Source organism: Pongo abelii, chromosome 2 (genome assembly GCF_028885655.2).
Source record: "Pongo abelii isolate AG06213 chromosome 2, NHGRI_mPonAbe1-v2.0_pri, whole genome shotgun sequence".
Lineage (NCBI taxonomy): Eukaryota > Metazoa > Chordata > Mammalia > Primates > Hominidae > Pongo > Pongo abelii.
The window spans coordinates 139942603-139959012 of NC_085928.1; the positions used below are offsets into that span (position 1 = coordinate 139942603).

General features: G+C 37.5%; 1 protein-coding gene across 1 annotated transcript in view; it reads left to right on the forward strand.

Annotated features, from left to right (window-relative positions):
- The window catches only part of COL6A5 (collagen type VI alpha 5 chain), a 124415-nt gene extending 109808 nt beyond the window's left edge, over positions 1 to 14607 (forward strand). The window contains exon 40 of the mRNA XM_024244913.3: positions 14438 to 14607. Within this exon, the coding sequence (XP_024100681.3) occupies positions 14438 to 14469 (32 nt within the window). The 3' untranslated portion in view covers positions 14470 to 14607. The remainder of the gene's footprint in view (positions 1 to 14437) is intronic.
- The last annotated feature ends 1803 nt before the right edge of the window (positions 14608 to 16410 follow it).

The following is a 16410-nucleotide window of genomic DNA, read 5'->3' on the forward strand; positions in this document are numbered from 1 at the left end:
CATAACAGGACTTAGAGTCTAAGCAACATAATATTCAAAATGTTCAGGATACAATCCAAAATTATGCAACATACAGAGAACCAGGAGATGTGAACAATTCTCAGAGAAAAAGACAACCAAGAAATGCCAACCTCAAGGTGACTCTAATGTTGCAATGATTAAAGACATTAAAGTAGCTATTATAAGTATGCTCTATAGGTAAAGGTAAATAACTTGAAATGAATGGAAAGATAGACATTTTCAAGCAGAGAAATAGAGATCACAAAAAAGAACCCAAAGGAAATTTTAGAAGTAAAAATTACAATATCTAAAATTTTAAAACATTCACTGGATGAGCTTAATAGCAGAGTGATGATGAGAGAAGAAAGAATCAGTGAGAGGCTGAGTGCAGTGGCTCACACCTGCAATTCTGGCACTTTGGGAAGCTGAGGTGAATAGATCACTTGAGCCCAGGATTTTGAGACCAGCCTGAGCAACATGGTGAGACCCCATCTCAACAACAACAAATTAGTCGGATGTGGTGTCATGCACTTGTACATAGTCCCAGCTACTCAGGTGAGTGAGGTGGGATAATTGCTTGAACCCCAAAGGTCAAGGCTGTAGTGAGCTATGATCATGCTGCTGCACCCCAGTCTGGGCAACAGAGCATAAGACCATGTCTCCAAAAAAAAAAAAAAAAAAAAAAAGAAAAGAAAAGAAAAAGAGTCAATGAACTTGAAGAAAGATTAATGATACAATTATACAAACTGAAGAGAGAAAAGATTGAGAAAAAGGCGAACAGAACCTTGGACACTTGTTGAGTATCAGAGGGTCTAACATTTGTTTCACTAGAATTCCATAAGGGAAGTAGAAAGATTCATGCAGAAAAAAACCTTTTAGGAAATAATGACCAAAAATCCCCCCAAATTGGTAAAAGATATAAATTTACAAATTTTAAAAGCTAAAAAAAAATTCAGACACATCATAATCAAACTGCTGAAAACCAAGGATAAAGAAAAAAAAATATTGAAGCAGCTAAGGAAAAACTATGAGACAAAATAAGGGAACAACTCAAATGACTGTAGATTTCTCATCAGAAATCACAGAGGCTAGAAGACAGTGGAACAACTTCTTTTTTTTCTCTTTAATGTGCTGAAAGAAAAGAACTATGGACACAGAATTTTATATCCAATAAAGATATCCCTCTCCCTCTGGAATAAAGATAAAATAAAGGCATTCTCAGATGAAGGAAAATTAAGAGAACTTGTCACCAGCAGACCTGTTCTAAAGGAGAAATATGTGACAGCCAGGGAGTTGGAGTGAGGTCAAATGCCTGGTGACCCAGTGGACAGGAGACATACTGGGCAGGTGAAATTAAGGAAGGGGCACAAATGAGAAATCAAATGGGTGATTGAAAGGGAGGAAGGCTGAGTAAGAGAAAGTGGTGAGTACCAGACACAGCTTGCTCATGTGAATAGCTGTACTGTCTGTGAGGTAATTTCATACCCATGATCTTGTTGGATTCCCTTTAAAACCCTTGTGTGAGAGACAAGAATTAATATCCCTAGTACACAGATGGAGAAACTGAGGCTCAAAGAGGTTTAGTGCCTTGCTAGTGACTCTGTTTTGGTAATTTCTGATTCAGTTATGCTTTTCCAACATCTGGAGGAAGGAATAAGGAGTAGATCAGAAACAGAAAGTGTGGGTTGAAGAGGAGGTACATTAGTTTACTTGGACTGCCATAACAAAGACCATAGACAGGGTGGCTTAAATAACATTGATTTATTTTCTCATAGTTGTGGAGGCTGGAAGCCCAAGCAAGGTGCCAGCCTATAAGGTTTTTGATGAGGGCTGTCTTCCCAGCTTGCAAATAGCTGCCTCCTCTCCTTGTCCTCACGTGATAGAAAGAGGATCTTTGTGTCTCTTTCTCTTTTTATAGGGGTAATGGTTCCGTAAAATCAGGGCTTCACCCTTATGACCTCGTTTAACCTTAAATGCCTCCTTAAGGGCCCTATCTTCGATACAGTCACATGGGGTTAGGGCTTCACTATATAAATTTGTGGGCAAGAGACGCATTTCGGTTTATAGCAGCGGATATAATTAAAAATTACTCACAGGAAAGAACCCTGTAAATTGGTGGTTCCCAAGCTTGTCTATACATTAGAATCACCTAGTTATTTTTTGAAAAGTCCGAAGTCTAGCCCATGCCCCATATCAATTAACTCACATTCTCTACACGTAAGACACAGGCATCAGTTCTTTTGTTTTTTGTTTTGTTTTGTTTTTTGAAGCTCTCAGGTGATTTCAATGTGCATTCAAGTTTGCAAAACACTGCTATAAATCCTGGTTGAATCATTCCTGTTAGACAGCTTTAGATATCTCAAGGTGATTTGCTGCTGAAAATAATAAGGTTGGTAGAATCAAAAGGATTATCATCAAGTGTGCATCTTTGTTGTTTGTTATTATTCTTCATTATTTTCTCCAAAAGTTTTCTGCATTTTTTCTATTGTAATGATATGTTATACATCTAGAAATAGGTGATGTCTTTAATTCTTTTTCTCACAGATCTCTAGCCAACAGCTTGGGTTAGTTATATTTGGCCAGCCCTGCTCCCTGAAGCCAATCTGAGTCTCTTCAGAAAATATCAGCTTGACTTTTTCTTGCACTCATGAAAGCTTAATGACTGGAAATCACTGAGTTGTACTTTGTCTTTTTGCAGATAAGGAAATGGAAGCTACAGACATCTGAAGCATCTTACCTAAGAATTCAGTAATTAATCCAATACTTTCATCATACTGGTTCATACTCTATGTTTATAGAACATAAGTTTACCTTAAAGTTAGGCCATGAAACAGAAATAATACAGTCTATCTCTGAGTTGTTGAAAAGTTGAAGATGATGCATATAAAGCTCAAAGTACACACTATGCCTGGAATATAATCAACTAGTATTATCCTTATTTAAATTATCTAAGTTTGATCATCTATTTGACAATTAAAAATATAAATCCATTGTATCAAATTATCACTTTATGTTGTTTTGTTCATCTTTTGTTTTCCTAAAGAGGTTGAACTTTTCTTTTCACCTGTCCATTTGTTTGATATTTTCATTATATGTTTCTACTAAAAGGACAGATTTTCTGTTTGCTCATTATAAAGTACATTTTCAAGAATTTAATGTATATATTTTTAAGTGGAACTGTATCTTTTTTTCTTTATGCCAAACCCAAGGCTTGTTTCTTATTTATTTTTCCAATATCAACTGTAGTGTTTCTCAAAGTATGATCCCTGGACCAGCCACATCAGCATTGTCTGGGAACTCATTAGAAATGCAGATTCTTGGATTGTACCCTAGATCTACCAAATCAGAAATTCTGGAGGTAGAGCCTCCAGAGGTTGAGAACCACTGACCTAATATTATAAATATCAAGTCTAAATCAGACTTCTTTAATAGGGGTCCTTTCATTGGATATTAATAAGTATTTGGGAAAAAAAATCATTTCTCTAGAAATCACTGATAAGTAGATATGGGTTTTTCTGCAGGACTTTTTATTGTCTTTAATGGAATATTAAATTCTATTAATATTCTGAGAAAACAGCTATAATCAAACCAATTTGGCCACAGAAACTTTTAACAGCATTTTATAGGGCTAGTATTTTGTAGAAAACACTTCAGGAAACAGGAGTTGAAAGAGTTAATACTGGAGCCAGCTGTAAATTTGAATCCTATTTCTGCAATTACTGGTCATGTGATCTTGGGCATGTCACATTGCCTCTCTGGGCTTCCATTTCCTCACCTGCAAAATGGGGATAATAATATAACCTATGACATTGGCTAATGTAAGCAGTAAATGAATATGAAGTGCTTCAAACAGCTCTTAGCATAGAGTAAAAGCTTCATAAATGTTAGCTGCTATTTAAAATTGTGATCATGTTGATGACAGTGATGATAACAAATGATATCAGAGCTAGTGGTTATGGTGAAAAGAACACCGTAGTGCTAGTTTTAGTTCTGTTGCTAACTGGCTTTATGATCTTGAGAAGTCACCTGATTGCTCTGGTCCTAAACTTTCTTCTCGGTGTAATGAAAAGCTTGGACGAAGCCAGTGTTTTTTATACTGGGGTACACATACTGGGTGACACACAAAGATTTTCCAATGCATGGATTTCAAAAGCTAGTCTTAAAAGGCTCCATCTACCTGAGAATGTATTTGTGTCTAAGGAATCACAGAAGGGCATCCTTTTCTGCATCCCCTTTTAAAAACATCCCCCAGTTCACACACACAAAATGGCACATCTCTCAGCCATTCTGAATCTAACTGTGGTGCTTTGCCCCAGATGTAAAACCCCTCTAGAGAGATATTTGTGGTGGGGTGCAGTGGGGATTGTCAAACCAGGAGTCATTTAAAAATACTCTATCTGTAGTCCTTCTTTAATCAAAGCACCATAAACCCAAGTAAGGCTTCAAATCTTTTCCATCCTGTACATACTTCTGTTAAGGAAGAAGTGTGTTGCTAGAAATGGGGTATTTGAACTCATGTTAGAATGTTTTGAATTCAGGTGTATCATGGAGTGAGGGTGATAGCGATGATGATAAATTTCATTTTGTAATCTGGCCCCTCCCATTTCCCAACTATTGTGAAAGGGTGTATATCTCCTGACTGGGATTTCCATGAGAACAAACAGAGAGTGTATTGGAGAAATGTTGATGAGTAATGCTATGGCCTGAATGTTTGTGTTCCCCCAAAGTTAGTATGTTGATGTCCTAACCCCCAAGATCATGGTATTAGGAAGTAGGATATTTGTGATTAAGTTGTGGGGGTGGATCCCTTATGAATGGGATCAGTGTCCTTATAATAAAGGACACAAGGGGACTCCTCTTCTCTTCCACCATGTGAGAATTTAGTGAAAAGGCACCACATTTGAACCAGAAAGCAGGTCCCTCACTAGATGCCGAATGGGCCATTGCATTGATCACAAGCTTTCCCAGCCTCCGGAACTGAGAGAAATAGATTGCTGTTGTTTATAAGCCACCCAGTTTATGGTAGTTTGTTATAGCAGCCTAAATGGACTAAAACAGAGAGCAAGCATTCTTTTATCAGGCAAAACAAAAACAAAAACAAACAACAACAAAAAAACAAACAAAAACCACAAAACAGAAAACAAACAAAAACCCACTATGGCAAGAGCTATCAACCTATCTTGGAAGAGAATCATAGTAAGATATCATCACAGGAACCCCCAATACCGTAATTATTTCAACTGAGAGATGAGATTAGACTCTTTCAAAGGCAGAGCATGTGTGGATTGGCTTTTACAATAAAGACCAGTTCTTCCAATTAGGCTACATGGGGAACATTTCCCATAAAGTGAATGAACTAAATTGAAGCTTCAAAATTCTGAAGTAAAAACATACAGAAAAGATGATTAAAATATTTTATCAAAAAATATGCTAATAATATGTGTCAAGTGTGCTTAATTTAGCAATATTAAACTTTTCCAAACATTTTAGTTTTTCAAGATAAATACAGTGCCTCTCAGTAAAAGAGTAACAGGTATAATTAATAGCCATTTGGTAAGGCACTTTTTAAACAATATTTCCCAGAAATTAGAAAATGTCATCTAAATGACTGGATAACTGATTCTTTTCTAAAACTTTTTGAAAGATTACTGGGTGATTTTTGGGATATGATTCAGAAAAAAGTCAAATAATTGTTTGACATTGCTCTGATAAAACTTCAAGATCCATCGATGTAAATAATATTTATCAGTGCTTAAATATATAACAATAGATATTAATAATTCTATCAATTCTGATATTAAATCTTTCCTTACCTAGCAAAAACAGTAATATGTAAAAAAAACAGGGAAAAACTATCCATTTTATTAATAAATGTATTTTGAACAAAAATGTTTACTTTTTGTCTTAATAGAATTACCAAAATTTAAATATATATGTTGTTTTGATAAATTCTAATGATAATTCATCTTTAAAAAGTGTTAATATGTAGAAGCTTATCATCATAGAAAATAAGAACATACACTTAAGTATATATATTTTTGCAGAGAATTATGATTAGGCAAATGAAATATTTTAAAGCATATAAACATATTAGAGTTAGAATGAAATTCTATGGGGAAAGTGGAAGGGAAATACAAATTTAAGGAGAGAAATGAACACTATAAACTATCTGACATTTAAACATGAGCATGTTTGCATATATTTTTAGTAAATAATGGTGGACTCTGTTGGATAAGTTAAGAGAGAGATGTTAAGGTTTTATTTTTAAATGTCAGTTTTTATAATATGACACAACTTAACGTCTTTTTCAACCACTTAAACTCATAATGAAAAAAATAGATATTTAAAATGTCCAAGGCAAGAAGTAGGTGTTTTGTTTTCCTTTGAGGTGTGGCTGTAAGCAAAAATTTTAAAAGACAACTAGGCTGGAGCCTCTCTAAGATTCTGTTTTGGACCAGCTTCCCCTGAAGCCAACCCAGAGTTGAGAATTTCTGTGGATGTGAGTTACTGAGGGAGTGCTCACAGGAGAACCAGTAAGGAAGGAAGCAAGACAAGGAAGGAGTGGAAGGCAAGTAAGGGTGTCATCTCAGGCGAAGTCCCATAGAGGGCAGCTTAAGCCTGATCCTTCAAGGAAGCGCAGGCATCTAAATTAGGCTGCAGAGATTTCCTGAGCTGAGGCAAGAGAGTTAGGCTTTCTTTTTTTTTCTTTTTTCTTTTTTTTTAATCCTTTAAGTTCTGGGATACATGTATAAAATGTGCAGGTTTGTTACATAGGTATACACGTGCCATGGTGGTTTGCCACACCCATCAACCCGTCATCTACATTAGGTATTTCTCCTAATGCTATCACTCCCTTTGCCCCCCACCCCCCGACAAGCCCCAGTGTGTGATGTTCCCCTCCCTGTGTCCATGTGTTCTCATTGTTCAGCTCCAACTTATGAGTGGGAACATGTGGTGTTTGGTTTTCTGTTCCTGTGTTAGTTTGCTGAGAATGATGGTTTCCAGCTTCATCCATGTCCCTGCAAAGACATGAACTCATTTTTATGGCTGCATAGTATTCCATGGTATATATGTGCCACATTTTCTTTATCCAATCTATCATTGATGGGCATTTGGGTTGGTTCTAAGTCTTTGCTATTGTGAATAGTGCTGCAGTAAATATATGTGTGCATGTGTCTTTATAGTAGAATGATTTATAATCCTTTGGGAATATACCCAGTAATGGGATTGCTGGATCAAATGGTATTTCTGGTTCTAGATCCTTGAGGAATCGCCACACTGTCTTCCACAATGATTCAACTAATTACACTCCCACCAACAGTGTAAAAGCGTCCCTATTTCTCCACATCCTCACCAGCATCTGTTGCTTCCTAACTTTTTAATGATCACCATTCTAACTGGCGTGAGATGGTATCTCATTGTGGTTTTGATTTGCATTTCTCTAATCAGTGATGATGAGCCTTTTTTTCATTTGTTTGTTGGCTGCATAAATGTCTTCTTTTGAGAAGTGTCTGTTCATATCCTTTGCCTACTTTTTAATGGGGTTTTTTTTTTATTGTAAATTTGTTTAAGTTCCTCATAGATTCTAGATATTAGCCCTTTGTCAGATGGATAGATTGCAAAAATTTTCTCTCATTCCGTAGGTTGCCTGTTCACTCTGATGATAGTTTCTTTTGCTGTGTAGAAGCTCTTTAGTTTAATTAGATCCCATTTGTCAGTTTTGGCTTTTGTTCCCATTGCTTTTGGTGTTTTAGTCATGAAGTCTTTTCCCATGCCTATGTCCTGAATGGTATTGCCTAGGTTTTCTTCTAGGGTTTTTCTGGTTTTAGGTCTTACATTTAAATCTTTAATCCATCTTGAGTTAATTGTTGTATAAAGTGTAAGGAAAGGGTCCAGTTTCAGTTTTCTGCATATGGCTAGCCAGTTTTCCAACACCATTTAATGAATAGGAGATCCTTTCCCCATTGCTTGTTTTTGTCAGGTTTGTCAAAGATCAGATGGTTGTAGATGCATGGCATTATTTCTGAGGCCTCTGTTCTGTTCCATTGGTCTATATATCTGTGTTGATACCAATACCATGCTGTTTTGGTTACTGTAGCCTTGTAGTATAGTTTGAAGTCAGGCAGCATGATGCCTTCAGCTTTGTTCTTTTTGCTTAGTGTTGTATTGGCTATTTGGCCTCTTTTTTGTTTCATATGAAATTTAAAGCAGTTTTTTTCTAATTCTGTGAAGAAAGGCAATGGTAGCTTGATGGGGATAGCATTGAATCTATAAATTACTTTGGTCAGTATGGCCATTTTCACAATATTGATTCTTCCTATCCCTGAGCATGCAATGTTTTTCCATTTGTTTGTCTTCTCTCTTATTTCCTTGAGCAGTGGTTTGTAGTTCTCCTTGAAGACGTCCTTCACATCCCTTGTAAGTTGTATTCTTAGGTATCTTTTTCTCTTTGTAGCAATTGTGAAAGTGAGTTCATTCATGATTTGGCTCTCTGCTTGCCTATTGTTGGTGTAAAGAAATGCTTGTGATTTTTGCACATTGATTTTGTATCCTGAGACTTTGCTGAAGTTGCTTATCAGTTCACCAAGGTTGAAATGAAGGAAAAAATGTTAAGGGCAGCCAGAGAGAAAAGTTGGGTTACCCACAAAGGGAAGCCCATCAGACTAACAGCAGATCTCTCTGCAGAAACCCTACAAGCCAGAAGAGAGTGGGGGCCAATATTCAACATTCTTAAAGAAAAGAATTTCAACCCAGAATTTCATATCTAGCCAAACTAAGCTTTATAAGCCAAGGAGAAATAAAATCCTTAACAGACAAGAAAATGCTGAGAGATTTTGTCACCACCAGGCCTGCCTTACAAGAGCTCCTAAAGGAAGCACTAAATATGGAAAGAAAAAAACAGTACCAGCCGCTGCAAAAAACATAACAAATTGTAAAGACCATCAACACTATGAAGAACCTATGTCAACTAATTGGCAAAATAACCAGCTAGCATCATAATGACAGGATCAAATTCACACATAACAATATTAACCTTAAATGTAAAGCAGGCTAAATGCCCCAATTAAAAGACACAGACTGGCAAATTGGATAAAGAGAAAGTTGGGCTTTCTTACTTCCTCCTAGGTTATTGATTGGTCAAGAGCTGCTGTCCAGAGGAATGTAAACTCCAGGTTCTCATAGTGCATGTAGTTAAAGCAGGTGAAGTAGCTAACAGCAGTCCTCAAAGAATAATAGGTGCTGATGCTGGAAGCAAAAGCTCACATGGCAATTGTTGGGGAGGGACGCCAAGAAGGGGAAGACAGAAAACGAAGGAATATTGTCCTAGAAATTAATGTTAAAAAAGAAAGATTAGAGGGATTCTGGGCAAAACCTTGATATTGTCTATTGCACACCCCTTCAAGCACCTGTTTAATAATACCAGCCACTAAATTTGCTAAGCATGGAATGTGAAATCATTAATGTACCAACATTCTTCCAGGAAGAATTATGTCTATGATTCTCCTTATACATTGCTCATTTATATCTATTATCACATCACCCTGAGCTGGACTCCTATTTTGACCATTGAAAATGACAAAAATATTGTGTTTGTTTTATATGTGGCATATAAAGGAGTAGGCCCTGGAGGAACATTTTGAATAAATACAATGACATTAAAGGCAGTGAATATTTTTATATTTTGCAGATGATGAAGACACAAGATCATCATAGGAGAAAAGAAGATAGCTCCACTGACATGTATAATCCCATGTGGTTCTAACCAGAATGTATAATCATCTATTAGAGGTAGCGTGGTAAATGACAGGGACTTTTCACAAAAACAATTGGCTAATAGCATGCTAAATTTGTTCTCCATCTCCAATCTGAGGAGAAGAATTTTCGGAGTGAAGACATCAGTAAGAAGACCTGACAAACCAGGAATGATTTCATTTCTCCTGAGAACTGGGGAAACCGACCTATAAGAGTTAACTTTTCTTTGAAAGCTCTGCACAGTTCAGGCATTGATTTTGATGATGTATCTGCCTGGAAAAGATTGTTATTATTTTCATCACATCTATATCTCAGATTGGACTCCTCTAAAAGCATTTAGAATTGGAATTTCCTAGGAATATCTTCTACTAATTCTTAAAACTGGAAAGCCATGCCCATGTCATCAGTTCTGGGATGACCCTAACATTTCATCTAGCAGTGATTGTCTTCTAAAACCCACGTGTCGGGCTGCTATGACCCATAGTTAATGCTTTCTCTTCACCAGGACATTGGCAAAAGAATGGAACTGGTGAAAAAGAAAAAAGTGATAAGAGGCTAATTTTATGAACCATATTTTGTGCTGTAATCTTTTGTTTATATTTTAGCATGCTTTGCTTTGTGTATACTGCATTTTTGCAGCAAAAGAATTATGGAAAAGCACAGATACTCTATATGACCAGAGATGTTCTTGGGAATTACAATGTAGCAAGAGATAATTTCTAAAATAAAAACAAGTCTGACTTTGAAGTTTGTTCTGTTCATTATTATTTAACTACAGTCTAACTCAACCCTAATAGAACACCAGTAGATGACTAAATATATTTGGAACATTTACATAAAATGTAAAGTTAGCCAACAGTGAATTAGTTTTAAAAATCATTCAGTTTGGCTAAGGCAACAAGTAATTACCAAGTCTATGAGCATCTATTATATTAAAAAATGAAATGACTATGTTAATGGGATAATATCATAGTCTATTTTGTACTTTTCCCATATAATTTTCCTTAACCTTACTGTTGTTATTTGCATAATTTTAAAATAATCCAATTAATTATAAGTTGCTGAGATTTTTATAGTAACCATTTATTGCTCTCTGGGAAGTTCCATATTCAACTCTACTCATTTAGTAAAGTTTTGTTTTCCCCTAAGAACCCTGATATGTGTAGGTGTGTGTGTGCATGTGTGTGTGTGTGTGTAAACATATGCATGAAGAATACATCAGATACCTAAATCTGAAAATGACATGATTATCAAGAATGTGAAGCCACAGGAACTCACCCTCTGCTGATGGGGGTGTAAATTGTTTAAACAGCACTGTAGCAATATCTAGTTAGATGGATGATACACATATCCTAAAACCCAGCAATCGCACTTCTAGATCTCTACAGCTATGTGTGAGAAGCTCTCACATATATACGCCAGGAACCAAATACAAACATGTTCACTGCAGCGCTGTGTGTTTTAGAGAGGAGCTGAAGCCAACATGAACATCCTAATGTGGTCTACTCATACAATAGCATACGATAGAGCAGCTAAATTGATAAACTGGAGCTGTATCTACAAATAGAGACAAACCTCAAAGATAATATTGAACCAGAAAGAGTTGCAGATGGATACATTATGACATCACTTATACATTTTAAAACCCGAGAAGCAATACCACATAATGTTTATGGCCACTGACAACTGGAGTGAAAACACAAAGGCATATGTGGGGATGACAAACACCAGATTCAAGACAGTGGTTATCTTTCAGTGGTAAGAGGTAAAGTGGGGGTCCAATTATCATCATAATGTTTTATTTCTTAAGCTGGATGATGGAAAAGATGTACATTCCTTACTATTATTCTCTACATATTTCAGTGCCTGACATTTCATAATTTAAAAGAGTAAATTAAGTAATAAAAATGCAAAATTCAAGTAAATCCTTGTGCTACATCCAGGACTATGTTAGGAATTGAGAGGGATTTTTTTTTTTTAATTAGATAACTCTACTTGACCTTGAGGAGTTTGCACTAAGTCAAGGTCATTAGAGTTAGGTAACCTTCTGAGATAATGGTTCTTCTTGAACATTGAGCACCTGGGAAACTTGTCCCCTTCACTGATATGCCACATAATGTTGATCAATGTATGAAATTAATTTTTTTTTCTTTTTTTATTATACTTTAAGTTTTAGGGTACATGTGCACAATGTGCAGGTTTGTTACATATGCATACATGTGCCATGTTGGTGTGCTGCACCCATTAACTCGTCATTTAACATTAAGTATATCTCCTAATGCTATCCCTCCCCCCTCCCCCCACCCCACAACAGGCCCCAGTGTGTGATGTTCCCCTTCCTGTGTCCAAGTGTTCTCATTGTTCAATTCCCACCTATGAGTGAGAACATGCAGTGTTTGGTTTTTTGTCCTTGCGATAGTTTGCTGAGAATGATGGTTTCCAGCTTCATCCATGTCCCTACAAAGGACATGAACTCATCCTTTTTTATGGCTGCATAGTATTCCATGGTATATGTGTGCCATATTTTCTTAATCCAGTCTATCATTGTTGGACATTTGGGTTGGTTCCAAGTCTTTGCTATTGTGAATAGTGCCGCAATAAACATACGTGTGCATGTGTCTTTATAGCAGCATGTTTTATAATCCTTTGGGTATATACCCAGTAATGGGATGGCTGGGTCAAATGGTATTTCTAGTTCTAGATCCCTGAGGAATTGCCACACTGACTTCCACAATGGTTGAACTAGTTTACAGTCCCACCAACAGTGTAAAAATTTTATGTCTGGTCATTTGAGGTTGCATAGAGCACAGCACAATTTGATGCACATAAGAGATAAGATGGGTGATATTAAGTGGCATTGTTTCATTGGAGGAGCAATTACACTGTAAATACAGGGAGCTTTAAATAAATTTTGGGGCTGGGCGCGGTGGCTCACGCCTATAATCCCAGCACTTTGGGAGGCTGAGGCGGGCGGATCACAAGGTCAGGAGATAGAGACCATCCTGGCTAACATGGTGATAGACCATCCTGGCCGAGATCGCGCCACTGCACTCCAGCATGGGTGACAGAGCAATACTATGTCTCAAAAAAATAAATACGTAAATAAATAAGTAAATTTTGGGCATTCAAGCAAAAAACATAACACCTGAATGTCCGCTGTGGGCACAAAATGTCAACAACCAACATCAGAGAATGAACATAGGTTAATAAAAATGCAGTGCATGAATTCAGAGTCAGGCTGCTAAGTACAGTCAGTAATTGCTTTGGAAATCAAAGAAGGAAAAAAAAAATCACCTGGGATTTAAATAATTGAAGAAGACTTCAAAGAATAAATGGGATTCACACCAGGTCCCCACTTAAAGGCTCACAATGCTTTCCTTCCAGTTTCTTCATAATAACAATGAAAAATCCTTTCATGCCTTAGAAGGAGTTTCTATAGGTCAGTTTCTAATCTGACCTTTGCTCACCTTTCCAGCCCAATCTGTTCTCACTGCAAGGAATCTCTTCCACTCTCTACCTCCTATTGATTCTTCCATGCTGGCTGTCACCTGCTTAAGAATACCTTCCATACAGTGGGGTTGGGATTGCATATACAGTTAGAATATACACTGTATATTCTCCTAGTACCCGGATCTCTCCCTCTGGGCCCTCATTAGGGAGAGTTATAATGGCCCATTCATTTATCAATATCCCCAAGAGGCACTGAAGTGAGCTTCTCCATCTTGTTTATCGCTGTGCTCCCAGTACCCAGGATGGTGCCTGGCACTTAAAAGTCACGCAATAAAGATTTGATGAATGAGTGAACGAACTCGCCTTGAAGGATAAATATGGTTTGGTTTGAAGGCAGTGAGGGGAACTGGCATGAACAATGATGAGAAAACAAAAGCTAGAAAGAGCTGTGTGTCTGTGCACTAAGGCAAGTGGAGAAATTGGCTTGCATGGAGGCCAGTGTGATTGGGAATTTGAGACCACAGCAAGTGTGGTGAGTGGCTGAAGTGCCTTTTTAAAAAAAGCCTTTAAAAATAGCAAATTAAAAAAAAATTTTGAACCATTCCACAACATCCAATTGGAATATGGGATGATCTATAAGCAAAACTGCATGCCCTCAAAAAGGAGCCATGATATATGCATTAAGCACCCATTTTTCAGAGTTCTATGCAGAAATGACCCATGGCCAACCCACTGCAGCCTTACGTGACATGAGAAAATATGCTGTAGAACAGCTGGTCAGAATTACAGATGACTAAGAATCCTGTGATATCTCTGGAAAACTGCAGTTGACATTTCAAACCTAATTTTTAAATCTTATCTGAGTGTAAGCAGTGGGGGTGAAAATTTGAATAGGCACAGTTGAAAGTTTGTCCAGCTCCAGTAAGCCTCCCTAAATTGGAACACTTTTCCATCTTTCTAGAGTAACCTGTTTGTACTTGCAGAACACCTCTCCCACTGCAAGATTACCAGAGATCCAGCCCCAGAACCCTGGGATTTTCTTTTAACCAAGTTTCTTCTCTAGATGTGCATTATCCACCTTGAAAACCCTAGACTGTCTCACTTTGTGGAACACTAGGAACTTAATAGACGTTCAACACCTATTTTTATTCATAGAGGAAGGGATGAATGAATAAACCCTGTCTTGCTGAGCCTGGGTAAAATCCTGTTGGCCTCTCTCTCTTCTTCTCCACAGGTTCTACTTCCCAAGATGAATTTGGATTGTAAATCCTGCAATAACTAGCAGTTGCCCTCCACACAAAGGCTGCTGATGATAAGGAAGTTCTCACCTCCTGTGATGGGAACAATAGCTGTGCAGAGGACTGGCTCACAAGAGGACTATTTGTAATCTCTTTCAAAGAATAGGTAAGAGTCCAGAATGATGGATATCATAAGAATAGACTAGTAAACAACTCAAATTATCTTTTGTCCTCTCAGTTGCTGGTATTTCTGCAATACAAAAAGTTTTTCTAGTATGACATAAATTGATCTACAAGCACCTTGTTTTTCATGGCTTTGGATGGCCACAGTGCTAGCTAATCATAGTATAGCTAGTGGTCCTTGAACTAGGAGCACCAGCATGACCTGAGAGCTTGTCAGAAATGCAGAGTCGCTGGGCTCCATTCCAAGTCTACTGGATCAGAATCTGCATTCCAGCAAGATCTCCAGGTGATTCATATGCACATCTAAGTTTGCAAAGTGCTGACCTAGAATTCATTTGCTTGGAGCTCTGTGAATGAGTAGATGTGTTTTATAGACTTTTAGTTCTGAATGGCATGGTATATTGGGTATCTACCATATAACGTTCATTGCGCCAGAGGCAGGGAATATAAAGCTCAATAAAAGGTGGCATGTGCCTTGAAATCATGGTCTAGCTGGAGTGACTGACCCAGAAAGAGATCATTTAATTTCATGTAGTGGTGCTAAGGTGAAGATATACGGAGAGTGGTGTGGGGATATAGAGAAAGACTCAGTCCAGATTGGGAACCCAGAGAGGGTTTCTTCAAGGGTGTTCCTTTGATCTCAATGAAAATGACTAGATGAAATTTATTCAGGAAAAAATAAGATAGGCAACCCAGAATGAAGGAAGAGCCTCTCCTGGACTCCTGGCTCTTCATTCCTAAGTAGATTTTTGTTTAAACCATAAGCCCTGTTGCGTTCATGGGGAAGAGGGAGTGACTGTACAGATTCTGTATTGCTGAAATGGAGTCAAGGAGTGATAGGAGAGGAGGATAGAGAGCTTAGCCCAAGCCAGCCGCAGAGGCCCTTGTGCACCATGCTGAAGAGTTTAGATTTTATTTTGGAGGTACTGGGCTGCCCCTGAGGACAGAGAAGAGACGTGGTTAGACATTTATTGTGGCTCACACTGGCTGCTGAAAGAAGAGGGAACTAGAGGGAAGAAAAACTAGTCACAGGGTAACCAGTTATCTGGGCAAGAATGGATAGTGGTGCTCAGGGTGGAAATTAGTTGACATATGAGGAAAATACTTAAAAGATAAAATTAGTCGCATATGATCATCGATGGGTTTGGACAGAAGATAAGGGAGAGGAGAAGACTGGGTGTCTAGACTGGGGTTCTCAAACTTGAGTGTGTATCAGAATCCCCTGGAGAGCTTATTAAAATATACATTATTAGGCCTCACCCCAGAGTTTCTGATTTAGTAATTTGCTAGAATCACTTGAGGAGATTTTTAAACTACTAATGCCTGCATCTCACCCCTGGGATCCTGACAGAGTTGCTGTGGAATGCAGCCTGGACACAGCATTTTTAAAGCTCCCGGTGACTTCAGTGCTAAACACAACTTAATTATATTTGGAATACAGGCAAAAGAGCCATTTTGGCATTAAATTTGTTAAAATTATTTTTACATATTCCTACAAATACCTCATTATGTGTGCCCTGATGTGTGTGTAAATATACAGTCAATCTCTCTGGAAGATCAATATAGCATATAATGACTACTATCTAAAAGGACAAATACTAAAAAGATAAAATAGATACTACTTCCACACCTAAGGCAAGAGGAAGGGGGAAAAGAAAAAAAACCACATCTGTTGAGTTCTTACTATGTGCCAGATAGTGTAGTAAGTACTTTATATACATTATCTCATCTAATGCTGACAACAAAAGCAAGAGTAAGATATCCTTATCTCCATTCCTTTAATGAG